At 40.2% G+C, this 26,726-nt stretch overlaps 1 protein-coding gene across 2 annotated transcripts in view; it reads left to right on the forward strand.

Moving 5' to 3' along the window:
* ACSS3 (acyl-CoA synthetase short chain family member 3) overlaps positions 1–26,726 on the forward strand; it is a 118,363-nt gene that overhangs the window by 60,630 nt on the left and 31,007 nt on the right. For both annotated transcript variants that reach the window (XM_044979778.1, XM_044979784.1), the window contains 2 exons: positions 155–258; positions 24,039–24,134. In XM_044979778.1, the coding sequence (XP_044835713.1) occupies positions 155–258; positions 24,039–24,134 (200 nt within the window). The remainder of the gene's footprint in view (positions 1–154; positions 259–24,038; positions 24,135–26,726) is intronic.

Here is a 26,726-nt window from a genome sequence, read left to right on the forward strand (position 1 = left end):
CATTCAGTAAGCTGGAACAGAAACACACTTTCCACCCTTCAACATCTTGGACATAGAACACATGTTTCTAAAGTTTATAGAGAAACATATTCCTTTTCTGTTTTACCTTTCCTTCTCAAGCATTAACATTTAAAATTTTTACCATTTTATTTAGGTTCCGAACATTATTTGTAGCTGGTGAACGCTGTGATGTGGAGACATTAGAATGGTCCAAAAAAGTCTTCAAGGTCCCAGTGTTGGATCACTGGTGGCAAACTGGTGAGCACTTTGCAATATTGTTTGAAATTCTCCCTCTCCCTCCCCCTCACCAAGCTTTACAGACTTCATTCCTGTTTTCTGCAAAGCAGTCACTACAGGAGGATCCTTCCATCCATATGACTTTCTATTTATGTTTGCATGGGATCCTATTTCTTTAAGGATCCACTTATGCTTTTCTGGGTGGGGGTGGAAAGCAGTACATATTTATTTTAAACACACTGTTTGCTAATGTGGAAAACACAATATAGTGTTTTCTGATACCTGTGTTTAAAAGATTTAACATCATTATTATCATCACTATATTTTCTGTCTGTAACTATATTATACATGTACATGTGTTATCCCCTCACACAAAACTTGATCTATTAGAGAAGCTTTTAGATTTATTTTATACACTTTCAGTCTATTTTATGTATGAAAAAATATGGCACACTATAGGCTCCTCAGTTTTTGGTCATGTTCCATTTGGACCTGATCCAACACCCATTAAATGACTACCATTGACTTCAGTGGGACCTGCATTGAGCCCTTAGATCACAATGGGAGAATAAAAAGCACCAGTGTATGTGTAACTGTGTGTCACAAATTCTGGTGACAGTTAGACAGCTTGGTTCTGGCAGTTAGACTGAACAGCTATTTATCATAACTCTGAATGACGTGTGTGTGTCTCTATATAATTTATATATAAAATTATCAGAATACATTAGAAAAGCCTTATGCTTGTTTTTTTTGGATCTCTTTGTGCCAAGAATATTCCTTTCAGTTTCTGTGCATCACTGTTTGATTATAGAATTTCACAGATCTTTGTATGAGGCAGAAAGCTTTCTGCCTGCTCCATGATGGGTGGCGTATAGAATGGGCATGAGGCAGAAAAATGTGGTTTAAGGATACAATTGCCTGGAATAGAGAAGTTTCTTTAGTTCTGATCTGATCTGATTTACCATATACAATAAAACCAGTCTAGTGGGCTTAAAGTGCAGCTTATTTATATAAACATTTCAGCACTTGTGTGAGATATTCAAAAGATAGTGGTGTTGCCTGTTACTTAATCCTTGTGCCTATTAGTAGATAAAAATAAAAGTGTTACAGCATGGAGAGAGAACATATTTTTTTCCTCCTGTGCAACTTTAGTAATACTGAAGGATAGATTCATAAATAAAACAATCCATTTTCATTTTTGATAGGTCTGAATAAAACTTGTGCCGTTTTATGCAGCTAGTGCACCCAGGCTTAAAGAAAAGGCTCCCTGATGTCTGAGAACAAACATATGTCATTCCTAGCAGGAGAATGTGTTTCATATTAGTTTTTTTTTAATGTAGAGAAATCTTATGATGATCCTGTATCAGTCTGTTGTCACTTTGAAGAACATTTTATTAAGTGGATTTCTATTGTTGTGAAAGATTACTGATTCCTATACTAAATAAGTCTTCAGTGCATTAAATCATACCCTGTGGAGATCCATTCAATTACAATTGAAAATTTTGAGCTTTGGAGCAAGACAGTTCATGCCAGATAATGCTGGATGTCTGCTGTAATTTAAGCAGGTGTTAGACAGTTCGTTTGGTCCTATGAATCAAAGTACATTTTATAAAAGTATTACAGAGGTAAAGAATCTAATAGTTATGAATTACTGACAATCTGGCATAGAGAGAGAGAGGAAATCTCTCAGACAGGCAGGTCCCTAGCCATTTAGGGCTTCGTAGGTCGATACCAACGCCTTACTCTCTACCTGCAAACCAACATGCAGCCAATGCAGATAAGAGCAGAGTCACAGATTCCAAGGCCAGAAGGAACCATTGTGATCATCTAGTCTGACTTTCTGTTTGATACAGGCCAGGGAACTTCCTCTTTTAGAAAAATACATCCAATCTTGACTTTAAAATTCAGTGATGGAGAATCTACCATAACCCTTAGTAAATTCATCAAATAATTAATTACACTCACTATTAAAAAGGTAAGGTTTTTATTTCCAGTCTGAATTTGTCTAGCTTTAGCTTCCAACCATTGGATTGTAATTGTACCTTTCTAATGAAGAGCCCATTATCAAATATTTTTCCCCCATGTAGGTACTTATAGACTGTAATCAAGTTACCTCTCAACCTTCTCTTTGTTAAACTAAATAGATTGAGCTCTTTGATTCTGTTACTATAAGTTGTGTGTTTCTAATCCTTTAATCTTTGTTGTGGCTCTTCTCTGAACCCTCTCCAATTTATCAACATCCTTCTTGAATTGTGGGCACTAAACTGGACACTGTATTTCAGCATCAGTCCCACCAGTGCAAAATATAGAGGTAAAATATCTTCTCTACTCCTACTCAAGATTCCCCTGTTTATATATGCCAGGATCACGTTTTAGTTCTTTTGGCCACAACATCACTCTAGGAGCTCATATTCAACTAATTATCCACCAAGATTCTCACATTTTTTTCAGGGTGTCTACTTCCCAGGGTAGAATCCCCAATCCGGTAAGTATGGTGTGCTCACAGCTGCCACATTCTGCACTAACTTCAGTTTCCTAGATGACTTAAGGTGAAGTTCCATGTACAGCACATTGCTGTAGTGTAATATGAAAGTGACAATGTGATACCATAATAGCAAGGCCACATCTGAAAGAAATAGTTATGCCTTCCAGACCAGATGCAGATGAAAAAATATCCTGATTACCGCTGCTGTGCGATCATCTAACAGCACTTGGGGTTACATCAGTACCCATAGACTGCAAACTTGAGTAATAAATGATAGAGAAACCCACCCTCATTTGTATGGCCAGATAGAATTCTTGCCATATGTTTGGGTTGTTTCCCCAGTCTTACCAATTTCACTTCCTTCTTGCCTAGGCTGAGCTTCAGCCAGTTATCCATGGGGCAGCATCTATCAAATGCTAGGTAAGGCATTTGAAAGCGTGGTTATCAGTGGCATATTAAAACACCATAGTACATATCTCCTTAATTGGTCTGTATGCACATTGGATGGAGTAGAAAGGAAGAAGATGAAGCCCTGAGGGACCACTCTTTGACAGAAAAGCATTTGCCAGCGATGACCATCTATAACTTCTTTAGGAGATAGGAATGAAGTCTGTAAACCCTAATGGAAGAAAATGAGGCAAGTCATCAGTGCTTCATGGCCAATGGTATTTATGAGAGCTGATAGATCTGACAGTATCAATATGTATCAGAGGGGTAGCTGTGTTAGTCTGTATCCACAAAAACAACGAGGAGTCCGGTGGCACCTTAAAGACTAACAGATTTATTTGGGCATAAGCTTTCGTTAAGGTGCCATCGGACTCCTCAGTGTCAGTATGGACACTTGATCTTTATCAGCAGATCATCTAGCAAGGCACCCAGAATACTCCACAGTCTGTACCTAGATTGACAGGGGTCAGGAAGATTTTGTACATCAGAATACTCTCAGAATTGTTTTGCCACAGGAATCTTAACCAAAAATGGAAAAATGCGATCCTGAGAAAAATCTGGCTATTATCATCAGCACCAAGTGATGGCCTCACAACAACTTCCTTTACAGAAATCAGCAATCTGTCCTACATAGGTCATTGGCAATCTCCACCAGCTGGGGATGCTGTTCTTCCCTGCTTGCCTTGCTCAGAAAAGAAGCACTTGTTTGCAAAGCACAGATTGTAGCACAAACTATTCCTAATGTCTCTAGTATCTCAGGGAGCATCATTGGCCTAAACTTAGCCAGAAAAGGCTTAATCGCTCTGCATCTGCTGAAGTGGATATTTCAGGCCAATCAATTTTCTCTTCAAAATAACATGCAATTTCCTCACAATGGGAGGTACTCACTTCAGTTGGAATAACCAAAGCTGTCCATTACTTGAAACAACTCTGCTGATCAGGAGTAAGCCAATGCTAAAAAAATAAACTCCTGTTTGCCTCATGCACAACAACTGCAAAAAGGCTCTAAAATTGTTATACTGCTATTTGTCAGATCCAGCCCACTTCTTTCATTTGGTACTCTAGACATCTTTTCTTCTCACTTTATTTGTCAGAGACCACCTGTAAACCGTGATGACTTATTAGAATGGAGCCAGGGAAGATGATATCTAGGGGTTGGGTCATTTAATCAATAATAAATTTTTTGTTTTCTTTTAATTGTTTTTTATAGATAGTCTTATGACACAATATATACAAGTTTTATAAAAACAAGCATTAAATATATAATTTACATATCTTAGAAGATATGATTGTATGTGTTTGGAGTAGGGGAGGTTTGAGAGACCTGCCTGTGGATGGGAGTAGTGCATTTGAACATTGTGTTCATCTATGTATAGAGAAGGGATAATTTTGTTTTGGTTTTATGCATATATTAGTGCAGGTGCTTGGTTTTTGCATATTTATAGAAAAATAATACTTTGCATTTAAACAGCACTTTTCATCTTCAAAGTGGTTGTTCAAACATGAGCTAATTAATTCTCATAACACCCCTGTGAGGTAGGTAAAGTGTTATCCCACCTTCACAGATGTGGAAATTGAGGAAGAGAGATGACTTGCCCCAAGCCACACAGCAAGTCCTTACAGATTCAGGGTTAGAGCTCAGAAGTTCCTGTGCTCAAAGAAAAAGTTTCCTGTCATGCTTACATATGTTTTGTTCTGTGTGTGTGTGTGAGTGAGTGATGGGTAACATTTGGGGCCCATCATTACATGTATATTGGTGTTTTAAGGGAATATAATTTGCCTCTGCCAGGTTTTTCTAGTTAAGCATTCCAAATAAATATCATGTAAGTTACTTTGATAAAAATATCTTTGAAGTAGCCTAAATCTTTTAAAATTCAGGAATTATAATTGGTATGTCCAGTTTTCCAAGGAGGTACCCATTTTCCTTAGCATGGATACATGAGGCAATACTGAGAATGGATTACTCCCATTAGAGCTGGAACCTGGATTTTAGTAGAGGAATATAATTGTCGCTCCAAGACCTCTTCTTTGCTGTAATTGAAGAGGTGATGGTTGTGAAAGTTTGCATTAGAGAGCCTCTTCTGCATTGAGCTGTTAGTTATTCAGTGCCAGTAAAACAAAGGTATGAAGTGAAATTGTCCAATCATTGTTTCTGTCTTCAAAAAAAGGTTAACAAATAAGATTTCCTTCTATTCCTATTAAGTGTAAGAAGAAAGGCTCATTTGTCTTGTAGATACAAGACAAGGAGATATCTGACTGAGGAGATATATGAACCATTAGCAATTATCTTTGAAAAGTCACGGAAGAGGGGGGAGACATTCCAGAAGACTGAAAAAGGGCAAATAGAGTGCCCATCCATAAAAAGGGAAATAAGGACAATTACAGACCAGTCAGCTTAACTTCTGTATCTGGAAAGATAATGGAGCAAATAATTAAAAAATCAATTTGCAAACGTCTAGAAGATAATAAGGCGATAAATAACAGTCAGCATGGATTTGTCAAGAACAAATCGTGTCAAACCAACCTGGTAGCTTTCTTTGACAAGGTAACAAGCCTTGTGGATGGGGGGAAGCAGTAGATGTGGTATATCTTGACTTTAGTAAAGCTTTTGATACTGTCTCACATGACCTCCTCATAAACAAACTAGGGAAATACAACCTAGATGGAGCTACTATAAGGTGGGTGCATAACTGGTTGGAAAATCATTCCCAGAGAGTAGTTATCAGTGGTTCACAGTCATGCTGGAAGGGCATAACGAGTGGGATCCTGCAGGGATCGGTTCTGTTCAATATCTTCATCAATGATTTAGATAATGGCATAGAGAGTATGCTTATAAAGTTTGCAGTTGACACCAAGCTGGGCGGGGTTGCATGTGCTTTGGAGGATAGTATTAAAATTCAAAATGAACTGGACAAACTGGAGAAATGGTCTGAAGTAAATAGGATGAAATTCAATAAGGACAAATGCAAAGTATTCTACTTAGGAAGGAACAATCAGTTGCACACATAGAAAATGGGAAATTACCAGCTAGGAAGGAGTACTGCGGAAAGGGATCTGGGAATCATAGTGGATCACAAGCTAAATATAAGTCAACAGTGTAACGCTGTTGCAAAAAAATTAAACATCATTCTGGGATATATTAGCAGGAGTATTGTAAGCAAGACATGAGAAGTAATTCTTCCACTCTATTCCGCGCTGATTAGGCCGCAACAGGAGTATTGTGTCCAGTTCTGGATGCCATATTTCAGGAAAGATGTGGACAAATTGGAGAAAGTCCAGAGAAGAGCAACAAAAATGATTAAAAGTCTAGAAAAATGACCTGTGAGGGAAGATTGGAAAAAATTGGGTTTGTTTTGTCTGGAGAAGAGAAGACTGAGAAGGGACATAACAGTTTTCAAGTACATAAATAGTTGTTTCAAGAAGTTGGGAGAAAAATTGTTGTTCTTAACCTGTGAGGATAGGACAAGAAACAATGGGCTTAAATTGCAGCAAGGGCGGTTTAAGTTGGACTTTAGGAAAAACTTCCTAACTGTCAGAGTGCTTAAGCACTGGAATAAATTGCCTAGGGAGGTGGTGGAATCTCCATCATTGGGGATATTTAAGAGCAGGTTGGACAAACACCTGTCAGGGATGGTCTAGATAATACTTAGTCCTGCCTTGAGTGCTGGGGACTGGACTAGATGACCTCTCAAGGTCCCTTCCAGTCCTATGATTCTATGATATAGTCTCTTAAAGAAATCTCTCTAACTACAAATGTAATGTCTGCTCAGAGGGGTCTGCAACTTATTCACACATACACCTCTACCCCGATATAACGTGGTCCTCAGGAACGAAAAAATCTCACCGCCTTATAGGTGAGATTGCGCTATATCGGGTACGGTCCAGTACGGTGTACTGGCAAGAGCCACTATGCTGTGCTGGACTGGACCAGCTTCCCCAGCGGTGATTTAAAGGGCCCAGTGCTCCAGCAGCTGTAGGGAGCCCCAGGCCCTTTAAATCACCGCTGGAGCTCCGGCAGCGGTCCTCAGGCAGGGATTTAAAGGGCTGGGGCTCCCTGCAGTGGCCAGAGCCTCTGGCCCTTTAAATCACTGCCTGAGCCTGGCTGCCGTAGCCCCGGGGTTCCGGCAGTCAGGCTCGGGCGGTGATTTAAAGGGCCCGGGGAGCCACACGAATTTGGCTATAACGCGGTAAGGCAGCTGGGTTCAGGTGGTGCTTTAAAGGGCCCGGGGCGCCCCACTGCTTTACCGCGTTGTATCCGAATTCGTGTTATATTAGTTCACGTTCCATCGGGGTAGAGGTGTACTTTGAAAGAGAATTGTACAAATCTGCTTTTGTGGAAATAAGCTGCCATAAATGGAGTATGTAAAGTATGTAAAAGCAGTTCGAGCATTAGGTATCAAGATAGATATTGTGGTGGCTGCTCAAAAGGTAGCTGTTGTTTGTATAACATAATCAGGGCCTTGAGTACGTAACACAAGACCAAATTCTCTGTCAGCAACCCAATAAATTCCATGGCAAAATTTAATTTACTCTGTCACCATGAAATATCCTTCATTCCCGTCCCTGTCTTCTCTCAAACAGAGAACTATTATTATAATTACTACTGTTATTTATTATTTGTATTGAGATAGTACCTAGGATCCCTAGTCATAGACCAGGACCCCATTGTCCTAAGCACCGTATAACAAAGAGACTGTCCCAAAATTGCTTAGCAATCTCAGAGCTGTGGTTCATAGTTGACTATACTCATTGATACAAATACTGACTGCTTTTGACCATGATAATTTGAGAGAATGGGTTTTTATTATGTTCTCCATTATGGCTGTCAATTAATTGCAGTTAACTCATGTGATTAACTCAAAAATTAATCATGATTAAAAAAATTAATCACAATTAATCACAGTTTGCACTGTTAAACAATAAACCAATTAAAATTTATTAAATATTTTTGGATTTTTTCTACATTTTCTAATATATTGATTTTGATTACAACGCAGAAGACAAGGTGTACAATGCTCACTTTATATTATTATTTTTTATTACAAATATTTGCACTGTAAAAACTGGTAAAAGAAATCATATCTTTCAATTCACCTCATATAAGTACTGTAGTGTAATCTCTTTATCGTGAAAGTGCAACTTAGAAATGTAGATTTTGTTGTTGTTGTTACATAACTGCACTCAAAAACAAAACAATGTAAAACTTTAGAGCCTACAAGTCCACTCAGTCCTACATATTGTTCAGCCAATCACAAAGACAAACAAGTTTGTTTATATTTACGGGAGATAATGCTGCCCACTTCTTATTTACAGTGTCACCAGAAAGTGAGAACAGGTGTTCACATAGCACTTTTGTAGCTGACATTGCAAGGAATTTACGTGCCAGATATGCTAAACATTCGTATGCCCCTTCATGCTTCGGCCACCATTCCAGAGGACATGCTTCCATGATGATGATGCTTGTTTAAATAAAAGTCTTAATTAAATTTATGGCTGAACTCCTTGGGAGAGAATTGTATGTCCTCTGCTCTGTTTTACCCGCATTCTTCCATATATTTCATGTTATAGCAGTCTCGGATGATGACCCAGCATATGTTGTTCCTTTTAAGAACACTTTCACTGCAGATTTGACAAAACACAAAGAAGGTACCAATGTGAGATTTCTAAAGATAGCTACAGCACTGGACCCAAGGTTTAAGAATCAGAAGTGCTTTCCAAAATCTGAGAGGGACGAGGTGTGGAGCATGCTTTCAGAAGTCTTAAAAGAGTTACACTCCGATGCGGTGGCATCTGACTCAGTTGATGAAAATGAACATGTGTCACTCCGCACTGTTTTAGATCGTTATCAAGCAGAATCTGTCATCAGCATGGACGCATGTCCCCTGGAATGGTGGTTGAAACATGAAGGGACATATGAATCTTTAGTGCATCTGGCATGTAAATATCTTGAGACGGCTACAACAGTGCCATGCAAAAGCCTGTTCTCACTTTCAGATGACATTGTAAACAAGAAGCGGGCAGCATTATCTCCTGCAAATGTAAACAAACTTGTTTGAGTGATTGGCTGAACAATAAATAGGACTGAGTGGACTTGTAGGCTCTAATGTTTTAGATTGTTTTGTTTTTGAATGCAGTTATTTTTTTGTACTATGATAGGGCAGTTGCCCCACACTAGTAGAAATGGGGTTAAAAGCAGCCATAGGGAAGCTGTGCCAGAGGCAGCCTATTGGAAAGGGTCTGAGAGGAGCAGCCAGTCATGGCCTGGCAGGCTCATATAAGAAGGGCTGCAGGGCAGAGCAGAGGGAGTCACTCCCCGGAGCTTGAAGAGGGAGGTAGACTGGCTGCCTTGCAGGCTGAGTTCAGCAAGCACCCTGGACATAGCAATGCTATAGGCTGGTGCTGCAGGCTGAGGCCCTGAGGCTAGGGCAAAGAAGGTGCTGGGACTGCGGGGAAGTGGCCCAGGGAGATCCGCAGAGGAGTCGGAGGGGATGCAGTAAGTGGCTGCTATCTACAGGGTCCCTGGACCAGGACCCAGAGTAGTGGGCGGGCCTGGGTCCCTCTTCCCTACTCCCCGCCACTGGCGAAGAGGCTAAAGAGTAGACTACACTTGCCACTGAAGGAAGTGGCTGGACAATGGACTGCAGTCCACCCAGAAGGGGGGTACATGGAGTATGACCCAGCCAGAGGGCAGTGTCATGAAGAGGACGCCGCGGTCCTGGGAGTGAAATGGGTCCAGGAACAGAGGTGAGTCACGCCTTGTCACATGTACATAATCCTACATTTGTGAGTTCAGCTTTCATGATAAAGAGATTGCACTACAGTACTTGTATTAGTTGAATTGAAAAATAGTATTTCTTTTTATTTTTACAGTGCAAATATTTGTAATAAAAATAAATATAAAGTGAATGCTGTACATTTTGTATTCTGTGTTGTAATTGAAATCAATATATTTGAAAATGTAGAAAACATCCAAAAATATTTAAATAAATGGTATTATATTATTGTTTAACAGTGCTATTAATCACAATTAATTTTTTTTAACCACTTGACAGCCCTATTTTCCATACATACTCCATAGGCTTCAACTCCCGTAATGCTCATGTGACCTGTCTCAGATCCTTCTTTTTCCCACATGTTTCAGGGATGATGGCGTTAGATTCCAGTTCTCTCTTTCCAACCCCTGCTACCTAGCTCTGTGGAATAGTGCGGGGAGTATGCATTGTAATCCAATTAATTCCTCAATATGGGGAACCTTGCAGAGCAAGAGGCAGCTGCTAGCAGGTCCCATCAGGACAGGTAGACAAAAGAATGTTGGGTTTCTGATTGCAGTAAAATGGTGAATTTCATGGAATCTTCAGAAAATGCCAAATTATGCCATTGTGAAATTATGAAGCCTACAGGGTCCTGACTGAGATGAGTGAAGCAAGAGCTGTCTCAGAGCTATTGTTTCAGTTTACAGTCTGTTCATACTTCTGAGGCCTTCTCTGCAGCAAAAAAGGCTAGAAACATTTTTCTTTTTAAATTGGAAGCCGAGATTCTGCATCAAAACTCTGACAGAAGGGGGTGAATTCTGCAGAAAATACCATAGCGGTGAAACGCTTGGGTCACTGAACTTCGTGTTTTGCAAAATCTGGACTCGTCTCAGACTTTCATATTGGGGATAGGATAGGTAAGTGGCTATCTTACTTAATTAGTTATTTTTGAAGGGGTTAGTAGTCTGAGCTCATCCACTTAGAAGTACACAACATTATCTGTGGCCTCTTTCTTTAAGCAGTTTTTCATGGGACCATAGTCATTGCCATGACCATATCTAACTAATAGTCTGGCTGGCTGGGTATCCCATCCTCTACTGTGGCCTGTCAAGATGTTTCACATAAAGGAACATTGTAACTTTTTAAATTTTTGTTCATTTTCCTATCTATTTATGCGAACATTGTGTCATGAGTGGGGAGCTCTTCCTGAATCCATCTGATGATCAGTTTTTCCCTTGAGGTCTAAGGATTGATAGCCTTAGTAATTTTGATTGTATGGTAATTAGTGTAACTGCCAGACTATTGATTTATATAATGGTAATAGTATATCTATCACCTTATTAATGTGACAGACTATTGATTTATATAATGGTAATAGTATATCTATCACCTTATTAATGCATTCTTAGCATATCCTTCACATTTTGACTAGTGATGTGTCTTACTTGAACTGGTCACTAGGACTGATCTTTCTGCTACCTGTAGTAATTCGGAGGCACCATTGTCTACATTCCTCCTCTAATCTTGTATCCTCATGGGATTTCTGAGGCTCTTTTCCGGTTGCAGAAGATTCTAATCCAGACACTTAGCTGGCATCTGCTTCATTAATGTACTCAGATTTGAGGATTATTTTCCTGCAGAAAAGTTTTAATTCATTTCCACATTATCCACTGGGCACTCAAGAATATTTGCTTTAATTATGTTTATTCTTTAAAATGATCATCTTAGCTGGAATAAAATTGTTACAGCTACCTAAGTTTGCCATGGGTAGCTGTTCAATGCTACTCACTCTGATCCATCTCATCATCCTGCTGGATGTGGCTTCTATATTCTCCTCCAAAGATGTTTTATCCCACATGAATTACTTCAAATATGCATTTGACAGATGATCAATCCTCCTCTGCATCATGGGAAGTGCTCTAGGCAGCAAAGATGGTGCAGGTTCAGTGACTGAGGGAAGGAAAGCTGTGTCGTGAAAAAGCTTTTAATCCCTTTGGTTTTATTTTAGAAATGATAAAGGTTTGCCTATGGGTTCAGGGAGCCAGTACTGGGGTCTGCTCCAGTAAATTTAAGCACAAACAGCTTGTGCTCTCTAAATTGCACAGGTTTACTGGTTTCCTCACAGTGGTCACCTCTGCTTCTCTATAATTTTGTATTCTAATTTATTGTATCCAATCTGTCACCTACTCTGACATTCTATATAAGTTTAGCATATTTTAAGATTTTTTTATTTCCATCTAATTTTAGTTTCTCTGTGCTGTTTAATCTAAGTCATTTCCAACTGTTATTCCACATGCAGTTAAGGGATCTGCAGTAATAAGAATAAAGCATTATAAATGCCCACACCTTTTAAAATTTCCTTTATGCAGTTTTGATGGTTGGAAACAAAGGAATTGTAAAATGATCTTCAGTCATGGAGCTCATCTCTGAGCTATTTTTAGGATGCACTAGATAGGAGAATGTAGGGGCGGGAGGGGGGCGTTTGTGTAAGAAACAGTGAGTTAAGTCTAATGCAGTCTCAGCTGTGTGAGTGAAAGCGGCTGTGACAGCAGCGCCCCCAGTTTGTATATTTGTGTGAAAATGTTACAGGTTGCTGATGTCATTCTTGTTGCTTGGCAACAGTTTTTTCCCTCTAGTTCGTAGAACAGAGTCCTCATTAGTGTCAAGTAGACAATTTTACTGATGATTTGAGAACAGGAAGCCCAGAGTTAAGCTCCATGAATCTAGTTTATGGGAAGAATAATCCTTTGCAAGATTTAAGGCAGCCTTGATGAAGATTTTCCTGAAGAGAGAGAGAGAGAGAGGGAGAGAAACAATTTATAAAATGTTAATCCCTGCTGCAGAGAAATTTACCTAAATTATACACTAATAATCTAATCATTCTCTTCCATCATTACAGTATAACTCTGCATAAAATATATAACGCTTTCTCAAAATGATTAAACAGTAAATGGTTAGCACTGAGATGTGTAATTACTTTTTATAACATCCATTTGTGTCTACTATTTCATCATGTATCAGTTATAGTATTACAACAGGAAAAGAATAAAAAAATGGGTTTCAATTAAAGCATGAAAATATATTTTATAATCATATGCATTGCATTATTTTATGCATCTTTAAATCTTTAGTCCTATTATCTGAAATCTTCAAAGTAAGACCAAAAGCATTGCCTACTCCTTATGTCTGAATATCTCAACAATCACTCTGCTCTTGCAAATTCCACTTGCAAATTCCATCTATAAACTTCAGCTGCACTGTGACTGACTTGGAGCACTATAAGATCACTGGACTTTTATTTCAATCCTTGTCATAGGCAACCAGATTCCAGTTAAGCTAATGAGTGTTTCCCAATAAGATCAATTAATTGCAGCCACACTTCTGAGGTTTGCAAGTTTTCGGTGTTCTTTGAAACCTCAGAGGCGGGCAGGTGTGTAGGGGTGTGTGTGTGTGTGTGTGTGTGTGTGTGTACATTGTGCACAATACAGTATAAATATACAGTACAAGCTGTGTTATCTGGCACTTTATCAATCAGAAAGCTCTATTAACTGGCATTTCTGATACCTCCTTACAAATCTTCAATATAGTAACCAGGACTAGTATAATGCCCAGGAGGTTATGCAATTGCACATTCTGCACTCTACTTTTAGGCAAAGGAGGCAAAAGACAAGTAAACAAGCTGGTATCTGGGATTTATTCAAAAAAGCAGCTTCCGGGGTATGTCATAGGGTCATTACAGATTCAGTCCAATCTTCTACACCTTCTTCTACATCGACAATGATAATTGATGTCGATAATGATGACTCGGAGGCACTGCAAGATCCTAAAGTGCCTTCTGAATTATCAAAGAAAGATTAAATTATGTTCAGTATAGTTTTAGTGTTAAGTGTATTTTTAGTGATCCGGGTGTACACCTTGCGCTGCTCATAGTGATATGTAGTGTCGTAAGATAACCTACTGTATAGAAAACTTTACCTGTATACACCTAAGTGCTTCAAGAAACCAACCACTCTGCAGTGCAGTGCTACTACTGGATTGGTGAGTATCTGTTTATTATTTCATACTTTATTCATTTGATTGTATTCTAATTCTTTGAAAATTGGTATTCCATTGGTAAGTATAACTCTTAGTTAACCAGAATTTTTGATTAACCTGCACTCCCACTTCCGTCAACATGCCGGATAACAAAGCTTTTACTGCATCGTGTTTACACACTGGACTGAGAGAGTTCTGCAAAGATCTTGGGAATTATATATTTTTATTATTTAATTGAATATCATAACATGAATTGAATATTACCATGAGAGTATGGTTTTCAGAAATGAAACGTGTTCATGAAAGCAGGTGCGCGGTGACTACTGATGCCTGGAGGACATAGGAAGAAAAAGGAGTTGTTAATTTCTCATGTGACTACATTTTAAAAAAGAAACACAAATTCTCTGAATGGACTTGAGTTTTTGTAATTTTATAAAGAAACAAGCACTGTTTCTCCAGACAAAATCATCTTTTAAATATTTTAACAGGTCTTGTGACTTGCTCTGGATTTTGTATATTTGCAAGAAATGACAGAAATAGTGTTATCAGGGTTACCTGTACCCAGTTGTTACAGAAACGCTGGTTGTGGCTCCAGAGTCCAAGACCAAGTTTATTTTCATTATGGTAGTACCAGGAAGCCATAGTCAAACTCAAGCCCCTTTTGTACTACGTGTTGTAAAAGCACATAATAAGGGCTTGTTTGCCTATAGTATTTGTACTGATTTAAATATATTGGTTTAAAAGCTATTATAGTTAAATTGGTGCGTCTCCCATTGTGGGTGCAGTTATACCAATTTTTATAAGTGCTGTATTGGTGTAGCTTATTTACCAAACTAAGCAATGCTGCTATGAATACACTCATATTTGAATAATTGCGTCCCCACTAGGGGGTTATACCGAGTTTAACTACTGGTTTAGAAACAGATATAGTTAAATCAGTGTATAGATGAGTTCAGAAAGACAGCTTGTGTCTCAGGGAGTTTGCAATCTGAGGTTCTGATTCAGAAAAGCATCTCTGTTCAGGAAAGCACTTAAGCATGTGCTTAAGTCCAATTGACTTCAGTAAGATTTAAACACAGGGCGTAAAGTTAAGTGCTTTCCTTAACGGGACTAAATAGACTAGATGAACAAAAATTGGGAAAGAGGAAGTAATAGTATCCTCATCTTAACTAAGACTTGAAGATCACACTGGGAAACTGTGACAGAACGTCCCAATTTAGCACCTTAACTTCAAGGTCATCCTTACTCTTATAAAGGAAACAGTGGCAGCCACCTGTATGGGTTATCTGTCATGTCACAATCCCTTTGCCCCATCTGTCTGATTTTAAGTATTTTTTTAGGATGTAAGCTCTTACTCAGTGACTGTACAGCAACTAGCACAAGGGGGAGGTGGATCTGATTCTTACTGAGACCTCTGCGTGCTACCATGATACAAATTAATAATGATACTACAAAGAGCTTTTGAGTACGAGTGGACAATGAACTGCAAATGTGGCCATAGCCAGCAGGAATGTTACATGCAGATTTTGTGCAAGGGACTGGATTGTACTGTGAGAGTTTATGTATATCAAGGAATCTCTTTGGTACTGAAGACTTTCCAGTTTCTCTGTCTTTAGCCCCTCCATCATTTGTTTGTTTCTGCTCTTTCTTGTTTTGTATCTTTCCTCTTTTCCATTCTGTGTTATACGTCACCATTCCTCTGCCTCTTTTCAAGGTGTTAAAGGAGCACTGAAGGAAGACAAAACTTGTGGAGAAGCTAAGGCCATGTCTACACTAGTGAACTAACAGCGAGACAGCTGTACCAATGCAGCTGCGCTGCTTTAAGATCGCTCGTGTAGCCTCTCTATGCCAATGTGAAAGAGCTCTCCTGTTCACATAATAAAACCACCTCCACCAGCAGCGGTAGCTGTGTTGGCAGGAGAAGGTCTCCCACTGACATAGAGCTGTCCACCCCCGGTGCTTCTGTTGGTATAACATGTTGCTCGGGGGTGTTTATTCACACTCCGGTGCAACATAAGTTATACCGACAAGTGATAGTGTAGACAAGCCCTATGTGAATACTTTGCATTGGTCGTCACTGCAGAGGATATGAGGGAGATTCCCACATCTGAACCATTCTTTTAGGTGGCAGGTCTGAGGAACTATCCAAGACTGAAGTGTCAATAGAGGAGGTTAACATAAGAATGGCCATACTGGGTCAGACCAGAGGTCCAGTCTAGCCCAGTATCCTGTTTTCCGACAGTGCCCAATGCCAGGTGTCCCAAAGGGAATGAACAGAACAAGTGATCCATCACCTGTCACCCATTCCCAGTTTCTGGCAAACAGAGGCTAGGGGCACCATCCCTGCCCTTCTGGCTAATAGCCATTGATGGACCTATCCTCCATGAACTTATCTAGTTCTTTTTTGAACCCTGTTATAGTCTTGGCCTTCACAACATCCTCTGGCAAGGAGTTCCACAGGTTGACTGTGCATAGTATGAAAAAAATGTTTTTGGAACAAACTGTTTAATTTAACAGTAATAAGTCCCCAAGACCAGATGGTATTGACCCAAGAATTCTGAAGAAACTCAAATATGAAATTACAGAACTACAAACCATGGTATGTAACCTGTCACTTAAATCAGCCTATCTAGTAGATGACTAATAGCTAATGAGGATAGCTAGTGTGACACTGATGTTTTTTTTAAAAAAGGCTCCAGAGGTGATCCTGGCAATTATATAGGCCAGTAAGTCTAATTTTAGCACAAGGCAAATTGGTTGAAACTATAGTAAAGAACAGAATTATCAGACACATGAACAAGATATGTTGGGGAAGAGTCAGCACAGTTTTTGTAAAGGGAAATCATGCCTCCCCAATGTATTAGAATTCTTTGAGAATGTTAGCAAGCATGTGGACAAGAGTGATCCATTGGAATAGTGTACTTAGACTTTCAGAAAGCCTTTGACAAGGTCCCTCACCAAAAGCTCATAAGCAAAGTAGGTAATCATGGGATAAAAGGGAAAGTCCTCTCATGGATCAATAACTGGTTAAAAGATGGGAAACAAAGAATAGGAATAAAGGATCAGTTTTCACAGGGGACAGTAGTAAATAGTCAGGTCCCCAAGGATCTCTATTGAAACCTGTGCCATTCACTGTATTCATTAGTTCTCTGGAAAAAGGGGTAAACTGTGAGGTGGCAAAATTTGTAAATGATACAAAAGTACTCAAATTAGATAAGTCCAAAGCTGACTGTGAGAAGTGAGAAAGAGATCTCACAAAATTGTGTGAGCAGGCAACAAAATGACAGGTGAAATTCAATACAAAGTTGATTAATACAAAGTTATGCATTTTGGAAAAAATAATCTCAATTACACATACAAAATGATGGAGTCTAAATCAGCTGTTCCCGCTCAAGAAAGAGATCTTGGAGTCCCTGTGGATAGTTCTCTGAAAACATGTCAATATGTAGTGGCAGTCAAAAATGCTAATTTTTACCATTAGGAAAGGGATAGATAATAAGACTGGAAATAGCACAATATCACTATATAAATGCATGTTACTCCCACACCTTGAATACTGTATGCAGATCTGGTTGCCCCATCTCAAAAAAGATATGTTAGAATTGGAAAAGGCACAGAGAAGGATAACAAAAATGATGAGGGGTATGAAACAGCTTCCACATGAGGAGAGATTAAAAAGACTGGGACTATTCATCTTAGGAAAAATATAATTAAGTGGGGATGTGATTGGGTGTATAATCATGAATGATATAGAGACAGTGAATACAGATGTGTTATTTATCCCTTAACATAACACAAGAACCAGGTGTCACCCAATTAATTTAATAGCCAGCAGGTTTAAAACAAACACAAAGAAAGTTCTTTACATCGTGCACGGGCAATCTGTGGAACTAGTTGTGAGGGGATGTTGTGAAGGCCAAAAGTATAACTGGGTTCAGAAAAGAATTATATCGGTTCGTGGAGGTTAGGTCCATAAATGAGTATTAGCCAAGATAGGGAAAACAGCCTCATGCTCTCTCTTTAAACCTCTGACTTCTAGAACATGGGGCTGGATGATAGTTGCCCTCTTATCTTCATTCCCTTTGAAGCATCTGGCACTGACCACTGTTGAAAGACGGTATGCAGGGCTAGTTGGGCCAGGTTACAGGGTTGTTTGTTAGGTTCCCACTGTCTCATGCGAACCACGTGTGCACATCAGGGACCAGCATTTGACCAGCATACCTACCTATGGTAGGGTAGATACTAAAAATGTTACGTTCACAGTGGTAACTAGCAAGACAGTATCACAAAGTAGCTGCTACTGAAATTGCATAGCCGCTGTTTTGGAAATATATATTCCTTATTTAGAAGAGATGGAACACAGTTCAGTCTTTTTTATATTTTTTTTATTGTGTAGTGAGTAAGTGCAGAAATATAAATCAATATAATAGCATGGTTCACTTTTAGTTCACATTGTTAGTTTTGTAGATTGTGCATAAAAAGCACAAAGTGGATCCTAACTTATCCTTGAAGACTTCACAAATCTCCCCCCGTCCAAGACCTCTGAACAGCAGGACTCTGCTGTGACAAATTTATGTCAGTTCCTAGTGCACACTAATCATATCTGTGGATTAGGTTACTGTAATGTTCTATGCTCATTCCATTTTTCTGACAGAATCATTGCTTTGCAGCTGTAGTAATTTTCCTTGTCAAAGGCATTCCCTATTCTTGTCAACTTGTGTATAAAGAGAAATTGGCTGGAGTTCACAAACTGCTGTCAACAATGATACTAAAGGTAGAATTTATTAATATTTCTGTACTTGGCAATGTTGTGAGTAAGAAATATAAATTGCTTTGCTGAGTTACCGACAGTCACATCCGCAACATTGCATTAAAACAGTGATAAAGTGGTGTATTGGATGGTTTCATGAAACTCATAATGGGACTTTTTGGCGATGGCTGTCTGTTACAAGTTCAAATGTGGCTTAGGTTGATAGGTACTGTAACAATTTTCAGTGACAGAACTACTTTGCAGCCCACGTGAACTGAGTTTAGCAGTTTCAGGCCAACTCCTAGGAGTGGAATAAGACAAAATGAGTCCTAAAACCAAGAATTTTCCAGGATCTCCATGACCAGACTCTTCCACACTTCCCAGTCCCAGACCTAACACTGAGTATATTCTTCCTGCAAACTAGACCGGTCCTACATGGACTCCCTGATTCGGGAATCCAACATGAGGGTGGGGAGGTCTTCCACCATTATCATAGGAGGGGGACAATATGTTTGTGGCTCTCTTGGCTACAGTCACTCCATTGGGATGATGTCAGCAGAGCTACCCTGACTCCCACAAAGTCCTTTACTCAGGTGGGTAAATACTGAATCCTCTCTTTTCTGGAACGGACTCCGGGTTTCCTGAGGTGGGGAGGAATGGAGGAGGCCCAGGTTGCCCTAAGAGGAGATTTGTGATGGCTGTTGTGTTATAGGGGTGTGATACTGTCTGGGGCCCTGGATTTCCCAGCCCTAAGTTCCTAGCTCCCTGTGGCTATCCTCCTACTTCCTTCCTGTGTCATCTCTCCTCTCCCCCCCACATTTTTCATTCTTGCAGGATTGTACTGCAAGGCTTTCAAGTCTGCATGCTGCCTCCCCCTCACATTTGTTTGGTGCCTGGGCCTATATCCGTTGCTGGTCTAGGCTGAAGTTAATGGAGTTGCACAGGAGGCACTAGAGAAAGGAGCTGTGTAGAGTAGCAGTTCTTTGGGGTATACTGAAGCAGTGAGGTTAGGTGGGAGGGCCTCACAGGGAGAACATTAACAGTGGCGTTTGGAAGGGGAGCTTTTTCCTCAGTACCACCCACTGCAGCAGCAGGTAGTTGGGCATCAGCTTGTCAGAAGTTTAAATTTTAAATACACTGACAAGTGATGTCCACAAACAAATGAGCAGTCCAGGTCATCTGAAAGGAGACTGTGTCCCATGATTTCCTCTTCTCAGCTATAATCTAAAAGACAAACCCACATACTACCTTTTGGCCAGGTCTGCACTACAAGAGTCTGTTTCAGTAAAGCTGTGCTGGCATAGACTGCTAGTGTAGACACTGCATGTGCTGATAGAAGGAGTTGTTCTACTTCAGTAGCAGCACATCAACCCTGAGTGATTTTAGCTAAGCCAACAGAAAGACTCTTCTGTTGGCTTAGTTGCATCTGCACTACTCCATTCCGCTGGCATAGCTAGACTGCCTAGAACAGTGGTGGGCAACCTGCGGCCCATCAGGGTAATCAGCTGGTGGTCTGCGAGACAGTGTTTACATTGACTGTCCGCAGACCACCACTGGCCTAGAAGGTGTGAATTTTTTCACTCCTACGTGACATAGTTACGCTGGCATAATTTAGTAGTGTAGACCAGGCCTTTCTCAACAGACCTGTTGCAGAAGGTTTGGCAGCCTCCTCCCTGCAACTCCTGCAATCAGCTGGAAGATTCTCCCTTTCCCCTTGCTTTCTGCCCCCCGCCCCTCCCAGGGAAATGCAGACTGTGTAGAAATTTGATGTATTTACTTGTATCTGCCCTTATTTTTCAATTTGACTTCATTCTGTTTAAAAAAAATTGAATGGGGAAGAAATGTTAGGATCCATAATAGCCCAATATCAGTGTTTTGGGGAAAATGCAGTTCCAAGCCTGCTGAATAACATCTGTCAGGGTTTCTGCTTCTGCAGCTACTGCCTCCCTGCTTCTACTACAAGAGAACCCTGGCAAATATCCTCACACACATTGTTAAATGGGACGAGGCTCCTTTCATTTATGTCATAGGGAAGCAGGGACCCCTTACCTTTTTTTCTGCCTGTACAATATGAGTGTGTGTGTCTCTCTCTCTCTTTTTCAAGGAAATAGGTCCATATTGTGATGTTATTAATCTTTGCCATAACCCTCACTTTTATCTAAACTATGGCTCAGAGGTACAGTTACACTATATCCTTATCATTTTTTCTAGTTTTCACACATCATTTATTCTGCTCTCTTTCCTCCTTTTCTCATTATAACTCTGAACCATTTTCTCCTCCCTTTCTCTTTTCACCTATGAATCTGTGCACGCACCCCCCACCACAGTTTTTCTCTTAGCCTGGGTGCAACCCTCAGTCTTTCTCCCAATCTCTTCTGACCTGTTCTCCCTCTGCTCAGTTAGTTGTTGTCTCCATTTATTTTTCTCTTTCCTACTTTCCCTTTAACCCTCAAGGCTCCTGTTCAGGCCAGTTTCAGCCTTCTCCCACTGGAGATCCCTGAGGTTCCAGTTAAAGCTGCTACCAGCTGCGTCCACTGCCTTTCCCCTATTCTATCTGTGACCTCTGTGGCTCTTCTAAGGATACGTCCAGACTACCCGCCGAATCGGCGGGTAGCGATTGATTTTGCGGGGATCAATATATCGCATCTCATCTAGACGCGATATATCGATCCCCGAACCCACTCCCGTCGACTCCGGAACTCCACCGGAGCGAGTGGCGGTAGCGGAGTCGACGGGGGAGCCGCGGACGTCGATCCCGAGCGGTGAGGACGGGAGGTAAGTCGGGATAAGATACTTCGACTTCAGCTACGGTATTCCTGTAGCTGAAGTTGCGTATCTTACCTCGACATTGTCCCCCAGTGTGGACCAGGGCTAAGTGTAGCTGTTATCTGCCTCCTGCAGCTAGCATCTGAGACAGGCTGCCTTAAGGTGGGATTTTTTCACAACTTGGCATGCTTCTCTTGCTCGGCACAGCTTGACCTTTGGTGCAAGTTCAAGGGCCATCTCTGGTCCTGCACTGGTTTGCTTAGTTTGAAAAATGGATGAGTTGAAATTCTAGTAAGGCCATCAGTGTTACTGGCCAAAACTACTACACACCAGCCCATTTTGGGCCCTGCATATATGGTAAAGCCAGTAGACTGAATAAGGACCCTATTAAATGTTCTGTATTAATCTTACCACTGACTGGTTAACTCCTGTAAGAATCTACCAACATGAAAAGCCTCCATAGCAAAAATACAGACTTAGCTTCCTTCCAGAAGGAAGTATGACTGCTGTAGAGCAATACTCCTATAAACACAGACAACTCTCACAGTTTTATTGTGAGTCTTACCATTTTTTTCATTAACCCCCTTCCCCTCCTCCAGACCCTGGAGTTATGACCTCATCAGAACCTCAGCTTTCATTTTAATGAAAGTAAATTCCTAGCCATCCTGGGTGTGGAGATAAGCTTGAATATATGAGCACTGAAGATTCACAAGCTAGAAAGCAAGTAAAAAAAAACACCTGAGTGTATTGCTTGTCAAATCTCATTCTTTTGGGGGCTTGACTCATGATTTGTTGAATGCTTGGGGGTGGAAATACTGAAGGAATGACTCCTCTTCCCCCAGCACTCCCATGAAGTTTCTTTCTAGTAGCTTCAGAAACTTAAGATACGTCTACATTGCAGTCATAGGATTTGATTGCAACTCGTGTGAATGTACCTGAACTAGCTTTAATCTAGCACCTCATGACTGCAGCACAGCCATACTTATTTTATACTACTACTACAACATACTTTATACTACCTCATTTTTCCTTTCTTCTTCATTGTGTAGCTGCAAATCGTTCCCAAAATGGTATCTCAATGAGAACCCTATGAGTTATAAAATAGATATTCCTGAACTGTCTGCAATAGTTCCAGATAAAGTAATGATCCATTGCTTCGTAACAGAGACTACTCTCTGGTCTTCCCGCCCAGCAGCATGAAATTGGGAAATATTGCACTTGTCTGCTTACTGAGCATCTCAAGGGAGAGAATTTCTCAGCCCCAAAATAGAATTCTGCATACAGTTGGTCAACCTTGAGAAGGCTTTGCACAACTGCATTCCTCTGTCTGTATGTAACACCATAAATTTTAAATGCCACATCTGATCAATTCCAGGGAATATTCTAGGTATCAGTGTACCGATTTACAGGCAAAATTGAAAAATGGAAAGGAGGAAAATGGGGCACATGGAGCCCCTGTCATCTGTTTAGCACAACAGCTTCCACTTTCCCTCCAGTTATCTATAAATCAAACTGGTTGCAGGCACCCATTAATATCTTCCAGTATAACAGTATCCCATCTCATCTCTGCTCATCCTTCCAGTAGCTTAACATGTTGACACCCTGAATGATTTATCTCACAGATGGAAATAAAAATGATGAGGAAGAGGAAATGAGGGATGGGAGCATACACAGAGCCCCTGGAATGGGAGGACCCTGGTATAGGGGAGGGAATGAAACATACAGACCATGGTGGGAGGGAATTTGGGGGACTCTGGTTTAGGGGAAATGAAGGTGCACACAGAGTCCCTGCCATGAGGGGAAATGGGGGGAGGGGAGTCAGAGTTTCTGACATGGACGGGGGAGGGTGGGAATGAGGGCACACAGCCATTTGCATAGAGTGGAGGGAGGGATAGGGGACACATAGAGCCTCAGGCATGAGGGACATTGTGGGGGAAGTTACAGGGAGTCCCTGAAATAAAGGAGGATGGGAGGATGGCACGCTGGGAGCTTGTGGAGTGGAATGGAGGAATGCTGGTGTGTGCAGTCAGCTCGGCCTACAGAAGCTACTAAACATGCAACTAAACCTTACACAGAAAGCACTAGGACAGTCTAAACAGAGAGGTAGAATAATAAGACAAGTCTGGTCTAGTGTGTTTTCTAGAGATTGTTCCTCTTGATTCTGGTTGATGGGACAACTCTTAAAATACACATAAAATAATCTTACATAGCAGTCCTATCATTTATAGGTTTCTTGCGAACGTGTAATTTATTGTTCTCTGACTCCCCTAGGTCCACAGCAGAATAAGCTACAGGTTCCTTTTTTTCTTAGTGCAATAGACATTCTTTTTTTTTTAATTGTCTGTTATTGAATGGAAACGTGGCCTTTTAGAGCACTCTGACTTCTGTGGCGAATTTGCATTCATTACATATTATATATGAATCTTCTGAATTCTAAATCTTTCATTGCACATCTTGGAATGTATTTTTGATGTGCCGAACTAGAAACCAAGCTTGGCATCAATAAGTACTTAATTACAGTAAGTACAAGCCTTAACTGACACATTTTCCTTCTATTACATAACAGAAACTGGATCTGCAATTACTGCTTCCTGCATCGGTTTGGGCAACTCTACAACTCCTCCACCAGGACAAGCAGGAAAATCAGTGCCAGGATACAATGGTAAGAGTGTGCAATATATATCAATAGGGGAGCAAGTTGCTTGCATGTCTGAGAGACCTCAGCACCTCACAAGATCAGGGTTTAAGATTGCAGTTATTGTTTAACAATCTAGGGCCAAAATTGGTCTCTGCTCAATCAGCTTTGCACCTCTTTGGCTTAACTGGATACTTAACTGGGTGAATGTCCATGGGTCAACATAGTAGTTCCTCACCAATGTTTCTTTATTTTTCCTTCCCCCCAGTTTGACTGGGGAAAAAAAACATGATTTGGGAGTGACACATCCTGGAGATCTCATTGTGTATGTTGGTGCAATTTAGAGCAGCCCTGATGCTATTTAATGTTGCCCTTGGAACCAGTCTAGTGGCTCCAGGATTGACTTAAGGCCGTTTTTTTCTCTCTCTCTCTCTCACATGCACACATGCAACTTTTTGACCTGTGTCAGGTTCAGAAGCATCAGTTCTTACAATCAGACTCCAGTATCCAGTACAATTAAACTTACAGCAACCACTTAATCATATGGGTTTTAATTTACCCTGTATCCCTTGAAGATGCTTGCATTTTTCAGGAGGTGCTCAAAAACTCACAAGGTCAGACCTGTAGCAATCTGCCTTATTAGCAAACATTCCTTTCCATCTCTCAACTGTTAGTCTTACGCATTCCTTATGTACCCAGCATTTCTCAGGCATACAGTTAGATTTGAAAGTGCACAAGGAACTGGCTACTGCAGTTGTCTTTGAACTGTTGAGTCTGAAGGTTTGGAATGCCTGCATACAAAGGGACAAAGGATATTATGAAACATTCAGAGCTTCAAACCATAATCTGCAGTAATCTAGTGTTAAATCATAACCAGCAGTGACATTGTTTTTTAGTGGTTAGGGAAAATAGTGTTAATAGTGATCATCTTTATAATTGTGGAGAGGGAATAGTAGCTAAACTATGTAGCTAAATAGTGCTTTAAGAACGTATTGTCATACCTATACCTTACATCTATGACTACATGTGTTATTCAGAGGCTAAATGGTTTTGCTTAAGCAGCAAAGAATCCTGTGGCACCTTATAGACTAACAGACGTTTTGCAGCATGAGCTTTCGTGGGTGAATACCCACTTCTTCGGACTTGCATCCGAAGAAGTGGGTATTCACCCACGAAAGCTCATGCTGCAAAACGTCTGTTAGTCTATAAGGTGCCACAGGATTCTTTGCTGCTTCTACAGAACCAGACTAACACGGCTACCCCTCTGATACATGGTTTTGCTTGTTTGGCATATACATTATACATATATGTTTAAGAAACACACTAATCCAATCTTGTTCGGCACACAATTTAATATAAAAACTCACCTGATTTTAAGTGTATAAAGATGATTCTTCTTGAAGTCTGTGACCTCCACAAATATGTAATGATGAACTAAAAAGCAACATGGTATGGGTATAAATCTTGTCTATTTGTACCTGCCTCATATCCCCATTCGTTTTATCAAAGAAGACAAGTGTTTGTGTTCAGACTTGTACAGGGGCTCATATTTGAGAGAGTTGTTAAACACGTTATGTTTCAGTACGTGTGCAGCATTTTTATTTCTAGCTGTACGAAATTGTAGACTGTGAACCAGCATAGGGCATAAAAAGTGAGAGCTTTCATTGTGTGGAAGGTATTTGCATGCAGAGTGTGCAGCCATGAGATGAAGAATTCTAAAATATTTTTATACCTGGGAACTCTGATTTTGACCCAGAGTGTTCAGGAATTACTTCAAGAAGGACACATAATTAGATTTTTTTGAGGTCAAGCCATCTACAAGAGGAGTGCTCACATTCCTGGGAAGAAACAGTTGGCTGACTTTTCTTCTAACAAGTAGAAGTGAACATGAACATTAAAAAATATAAACATTTTCAGCTGCCCTAGACTTTGGCACCAGTAGTTATTGAAGACAAAAAATGAATGAAAGATGAAGTTAGAGAAAAGGCTTAAAGATTGACCAGAGCTCTAATAAGCAGGGAACAGTGGCAGAATATAATTGCATCAAACCTGTTCCCAAAGCTCTGGTAGTCAGGCTTAGCAAGTATACGTGGGAAGCACATATGCAGAGATTTTAAATGAACTCTGCAAAACCTGCTGTTAGGGTATCTAAAAACTTCCTTCTAAATGGATGAAAGGGAGTTACAGCAGAACTTCAGACTTACGGATAACAGAGTTACGAACTGATCAGTCAACCACACACCTCATTTGGAACTGGAAGTATGCAATCAGGCAGCAGCAGAGACCAAAAACAAAAACCAAATAAATCCAAATACAGTGCAGTACTACTTTAAATGTAAACTACTAAAAAAAAATAAAGGGAAATCAGCATTTTTCTTCTGCATAGGAAAATTTCAAAGCTGTATTAAGTCAATATTCAATTGTAAACTTTTGAAAGAACAACCACAACGTTTTGTTCAGAATTATGAACAACCTCCATTTCTGAGATGTTCGTAACTCTGAGGTTCTACTGTACTTTAAAATAGACTATAAAATGAATGCACATTCAGGTATGTTCCGTAAGGGAACAGATGTCACGTTTCCTTTCTAACCAATGGTTCAGGACCACTTATTGGAAAA

This window comes from Mauremys mutica, chromosome 1, assembly GCF_020497125.1.
Source record: "Mauremys mutica isolate MM-2020 ecotype Southern chromosome 1, ASM2049712v1, whole genome shotgun sequence".
In the NCBI taxonomy this organism is placed as follows: Eukaryota; Metazoa; Chordata; order Testudines; family Geoemydidae; genus Mauremys; species Mauremys mutica.